Raw genomic sequence first — 5,959 nt, forward strand, 5'->3', positions numbered from 1 at the left:
TTGATCATCTGTCCATCATCGTATAAAGCCCGCCCTGACAATTTGATTGGATCGCCTGACAGTGGGCTTTAATACTCGCGCTACTATGGAGCAGAGCCAGACCGAACTTCCCCGAACTCAAACCTTGTGGGCGGGACTAAGTTCGGACTGGCACCCAGGCTAGGCGACCACTGAAGTCGGCATATAAAGATTAATTGAAACCATTAAAATTCTGATTCTTCCTTTTAGATTGAGCGATACCTGTTGAATCTTTATGTGCTTTCAAAAGTTTCTTAAATAAAGTTAATCAAGCAACCATCTATTATAATAGTACATTTCAAATAGTACATGTAGTGCATTGCTTTTCTGGGTTTTCTCTGTCTTGTGTGGTGGAGTGCTCTGCAGTGGTTTAGATCCTACCTGTCAGAGAGGTCTGTCTGTCAGGCTGGGGGACTCATGTCATCGTCTGCCCCCCTTTATTGTGTCCTTCAGGGTTCTATCCTGGGACTATTATTGTTTGCGCTATATCTCCTCCATTTAAAAGAGATTTTCACTAAATATTTAGTAAGATGTACTATATTTAGTAATATGTAATACTAAATATTACATTGCCTAGCAATGGTGGCCAGAGGGCCATGTGGCACCAGTGTACAGCAGCCTCGCTTCTGTCAGTGAGCCCCAGGGCAGCTGTAGCTACAATTTAGTTATAAGGTAAACAGAAGAGCTATATAAGTACAGGTCATTTACCATTTTATTAACCATTTATATGCAGACAATTTTCAACTTGATTTGCTATTTGCTAAAACGTCTAACAGTATAGATACAGTTTAAGAAGCAGATTCTGCAAAGTCCAAGTGGGAACAAGTAGTTATTCTTTATCGCCAGAAAGTATGTAGAGTTTTGACGTTAGTGGGGTGGTTAGGCACTTTTCCATTTAGAGATTTAAAAGCAATCTAAAAATTAGAATTGCTTAAAAAAAACCTGCATAAAGAAAGCAGTAAGATATTAATTTGGTCATATTTCCAGTTAAAAGTAATGTATTAATATTTTATATCAAATGTTGACCAATAGAAACTTCATCAAAAAACTAAACCAAAATTGTCCTGGTGGGATGAGTGTAAACACAAAAAAAGAAAAGGATCCATCTTCATAGTCCTTTATTGCTGGAAATGGCCACATTTAAGGACACAATTTATCTTAGAGTATGCACAAACCCGTTTCTCCTCGAGGCGGTGTGGGGATGCAATGATAAGACAGTCGCTCTGATGGATCTCATCTCACCCATATTTTTATTTATAAAAAGTTTCCCCTCAAATAAGTCTACTGGTACATTAAAGAAATCATGGCATGCTTGTATGTGTGTGTGCTGCAGTGTGTGTGGGGTAAATAAGGATCTGTTGCCACCAAATTACTACTAACAATACAAATTATGAAATAAATTAACTTATCTTCCCTGAAAAGTTAAAATTTTGAATTAGATAACAATCCGTTTTCTTTTCTTTTTTTGGAGCTTATACCGCCATCCATCCCCTAAAATATTGAAACACTTAAAACATGGTATTCAAAGGATTCCTGCTTTCTTTACTGGATGGAAGTGTGTGAGTCAACCACCTAGCGGTGAAATTCTCTACCATGCTCTTTTAAAAGTTCAACAAAATAGAAGCAAATATGAGCTTAAAGAGCCTGTCAAAAGATTGATCCCTATGGACACAAGAGAGATGAGAATTTTTAGATGAATACTTCTGTCTGTCTTTTAAAGTTTGGTTGGCCTTATTTGGATCCAAACCACATAATAAATGAAAAGATTCGTAAGCTAATTCAATTCAATTCAGTTTATTTATACAGGACCAATTCATGACACATGTAGTCTCAGGCACTTTAAGGAGGGAATTCAAAAGGATCATAAAGTCAAAATGATTAAAAGTTTTCTATCTAAGGAAAACCAGAATCGTTGACTTGAATTCAGTCCCTAACACTAAGCATGCTTATAGCAACAGTGGAGAGGAAAAACTTGATTTTAACATGAAGGAACCTCCTGCAGAACCAGACTCAGTGTGAGCAGCCATCTCCTGAGGCCGACTGGGGTTCAAGGAGACAGAAGCAGAGATACACAAAGAAGCAAAGATAAAAAAAAAAAAGGCAAATGTCAACCAGCTTCATCTAGGAAACAGCCAGGCAGACTAATGAAAGTGTTCATCTGTATGTCATTTATTGATTGGCTAATTTACATTTTTGTTTATTTTTTCTTGTTACAGCTGCAGCAATTGTAGTTCCCTGCCTGTCGACCCTTGTTGCTGATCACGGTGAGTCTCCTCTCTTTTCCCTCACCAATGCTTCTCGTACTTTCAGATCTCTGATGTTGATTTTCTTTGTCTTTGATGTTTGATCAGGTTCAGCTAATCAGAAGGGTACAGTGATGGGGATCCTGCGGAGTTTGGGTGCACTAGCAAGAGCATTTGGACCAGTGATGTCATCCTCTGGTATGTGTATATTAAAGGAGAAAATAATGGCCTGCTAAGCTTTAAAGACTTGGATTTGGCGTCAGATATAGGATTTCTGTATCCTGGGAAACAGGAATTACCGTATTTTAAGTAGCTCTACCTTTGTTGTTTTTCTATTTATCTTACATGTTTATTCCTCTTTTTCTGTCTCTCCCCCCCAGTTTACTGGATTGCAGGAGCACAGACCTGTTTCCTCATCACATCAGCCTCCTTTGTGGTTCCTCTTCTTCTCTTGAGCAAAGCCCGGAGGTTAAAGGAGGAATGAGCTGCAGAAGGACTGAGAATAATATTTTTAAAAGATCCTAGTTCTGCTGCCTTGTACAGATACTATGTTGTTTACTTATATCCAGGGGAACAAGCACTATGTTTTTACATTTTTAGAAAGCCGTTATGTCATATTTACCCTCGGTGCCTTTGTCTGAAGATATTCATGTGAAACAAAACAATGCAAAAAGACCAAATGTATGCCCCAATATTGAAGAAGGTACAGAGTATTTTTTAGTATTAAGTAGGAAACAATGCTGTATGTTTGCACATGAAGAAATCTCCTTTTTATAAAACACATTATAGTGATTACAAGTCGTATTTATGCTTGCTGAGTTTCAGCCTCTTTTTATAATGGAGCATTTTACCAGTCATACAGATGTATTGTTTTATTAGCCAACATTATACGTTTCCTGTCTTTGAAGGAGTTTTTTTTTTTTTTTTTATTAAATTTGGGGGTAAAAATCTACTGTAATGCTTTTGTCAAAATGATTTCTATGCTTATCACCAGAGTTTATAAAAAAAAAAAAAACGTAAGTAAAATTGTACTTTTCAAACCATTTCCTATTGCTAAACCGTTTCTTTACATCATAGTTTTCTGATTAATACTCTTTCACATTAAGTTTTATACAAATACCATTTTCAGTATAAAAGGGAAGTTTAATGTGTTAAACTGAATTCATTAAATGCCAGAAGAAAAAGAAAAAAAGATGTAATTGTCCAGAAAGCTGTTCCAAACGAAATTTATTATGGTTTTACACTTGTGTAAACAAAATGACAAATAAATCTGTCCAAGTCTAACAAAAGATTTACAGGACTTAGCATCAAATCTACCATCAGGGTATCCCTAAAGAGATGTTATTTAATGGGAAACTCTTTTCCTAAAGCAACCTGGCAGTCTGATTTTTTCTTTTAAGGTAAGGTTCAGCTGACATTGGTACAAACGTGTAGAGATGTTTTAAAAAAAACAAAAATTACAAAAAGAACGAGATGTTAAGCTGAAGGAGAGATAAACACATTGACAAGAGGAAAAATACTGGGTTATTATTATATTGTTTAAACTTTTATTTCACCAAAAATTCACTATTGATGTTAACAATCTCTTGTACAATTGAGACTTTTCTAATATCTACCTAGAAAATACTTATTTGAATAGAAGGACCTACAGTATTTGGGAAATAGAAAAGTTTAGGTTAAAGAGAAGTAAAATTAGCATCAGGTTTTAAGAACGACAAATTAAACTGAAATAACCATCATAGTAAAACAAAACTCTTCCAGACAGGTGGGAATTTACCCCCCAAAAATCAATCAAGTAAGAGTAATTCTATAACATCTACTTCACCTACAACACTGACAAGGGAAGCACTGTATATACTGTATATATCCCATGCACCTTTTTCTTTCTTTGGCACATTCTTCTCCTTTGACTATTTGAGCTGATGTAATGAGTAAATTTATCCACTGTGAGATCAATAAAGTCAATCAATGAACCAATCTACTTTAACATTTTTTTATTCATGTAAAAGTAGAAAATAGTCATCCAAGAAATTGATCAAAAGTGAAGAGTATTGGTAAAATGACTTCTCAGGTACAGAGCAACTGTTGGCTCGTAACTTCTGATAAAATGTTTAAAACTTTGAAAATAAAAAAAAATTAATTATCATTGAAATTCTGGCATTTCAAAGTATACAATAATACAGATAATATGATTACAAAATAACTATGTGCAGAAGAAACACTTTTTCACATAAATGTCTTTTAGCATAAACGTGTAGAGGCAGTAGATATATGTTTGAAAAGGATAAAGAACTTCCAGCATCAATTCCATTTACTGTATATTCAACTTCTCTCCAAATGGACATTGTAGGGAGTGGAGTCACCAGAAAAGTTACTTAAGTAAGAGCAGAGATGCTCTTACAATACTATTACTTAAGTAACTAAAAAGTAGGGTAAAGTAACACTACTCTTAAAAAATAAAAAATTCTCTCAAATTTAATCAAGTAAATGTAACTAGTCACCTACTCTGCTTCCTGAGCAGATTAAAAAACTGTACATATGTTCATGACTGTGGATGAATGCAGAATAGAATAGAATAAAATAGAAAAGGAAATCCATTTATTATCCCACAATGGGGAAATTCTGGTGTTTTCAGCAGCAAAAAGATAGTAGAAAATTTTTTTCACAGAAATATGGACCTTAGAAAAATGTATAAGAATAACATAATAGTGAAAAAGTAAAAGATACACAATAAAATACTCTACTGTAACGTGTTTTAACAAAATAAAAACTTCGCACCTGTCATTATACAGCTATGGACATGTATTTACCCATTCAATAACTGTGAAACATCTTTTTCTAAACTTGACATATTTCTACTACTGATCCGCTCAGAAATAGCCTAACCTTTTGGCAGGAAGTTCAACTTCTTCATAAGTTCATGTATTTTCGTTCCATTGCCACAAGATGTCGGTGTTGAGCCGTTTGTAGCACCCAGATGGGACGCTCCATTGAACCCTTTGGATCAATTTGTCAGTAAAAATTTACGCATTCGTCACCATGAAAAGTAAGTTTCTAGTCATGCTAATAATTTTTGATTTATCGTCTAAACGAGAAATTAGAATCGATAATGGTTAAAAATCTAAATAAATTTTCAGAATTTTTATTTTTAATATAGTTTTGTTAATTATTTTCCCATCGGGCCATTGATAGATTTGAAGAACAGGATTATATTGGGTTACTAAGAGATGTTTGGTGACATAAATCATACTTTTAATATAAATGGTGTCCTGAAAAAGCGGCATTCAAGTCATAGTTACCTAAGAAATACTGCAAAAAAGTTATGTTTTTGTTTTAAAAAAGTGTAAATGTAATAATGTAAAACTTTTCTCATTGTAATGATAATATCTCCCAAAGTCATGATGAGATTTTAAGTGGAGCTCTGGTGCTTGGTCTATGAATATGAACGTGTGCATGAATGAATAAAAGATTAAGGGTCGGATCTATCAAAGGTTTGCGTGCAAAACGTGAGCTATTTCACTGCGCACGCTAAAAAATGTATCAAGAGCGTGCTAAAAGGATTTGGTCTTTAAAACGTGCTAAATAGCGCCTCTTATCCATTTAGTACTTTTTATGCAATGAATATGCAATATGGGGCGTTTACACGCAAAAGTGCGTCTTCTGGGAGGAGAACATGTAAATATATTAAAGGAATAGCA

General features: G+C 34.5%; 1 protein-coding gene across 1 annotated transcript in view; it reads left to right on the forward strand.

The window, feature by feature from the left end:
• mfsd10 (major facilitator superfamily domain containing 10) overlaps positions 1-4,021 on the forward strand; it is a 13,268-nt gene extending 9,247 nt beyond the window's left edge. The window contains exons 11-13 of the mRNA XM_015375365.1: positions 2,235-2,282; positions 2,370-2,459; positions 2,642-4,021. Of these exons, the coding sequence (XP_015230851.1) occupies positions 2,235-2,282; positions 2,370-2,459; positions 2,642-2,745 (242 nt within the window). The 3' untranslated portion in view covers positions 2,746-4,021. The remainder of the gene's footprint in view (positions 1-2,234; positions 2,283-2,369; positions 2,460-2,641) is intronic.
• The last annotated feature ends 1,938 nt before the right edge of the window (positions 4,022-5,959 follow it).

This window comes from Cyprinodon variegatus, unplaced genomic scaffold (assembly GCF_000732505.1).
Source record: "Cyprinodon variegatus isolate N-32 unplaced genomic scaffold, C_variegatus-1.0 Scaffold118, whole genome shotgun sequence".
Lineage (NCBI taxonomy): Eukaryota > Metazoa > Chordata > Actinopteri > Cyprinodontiformes > Cyprinodontidae > Cyprinodon > Cyprinodon variegatus.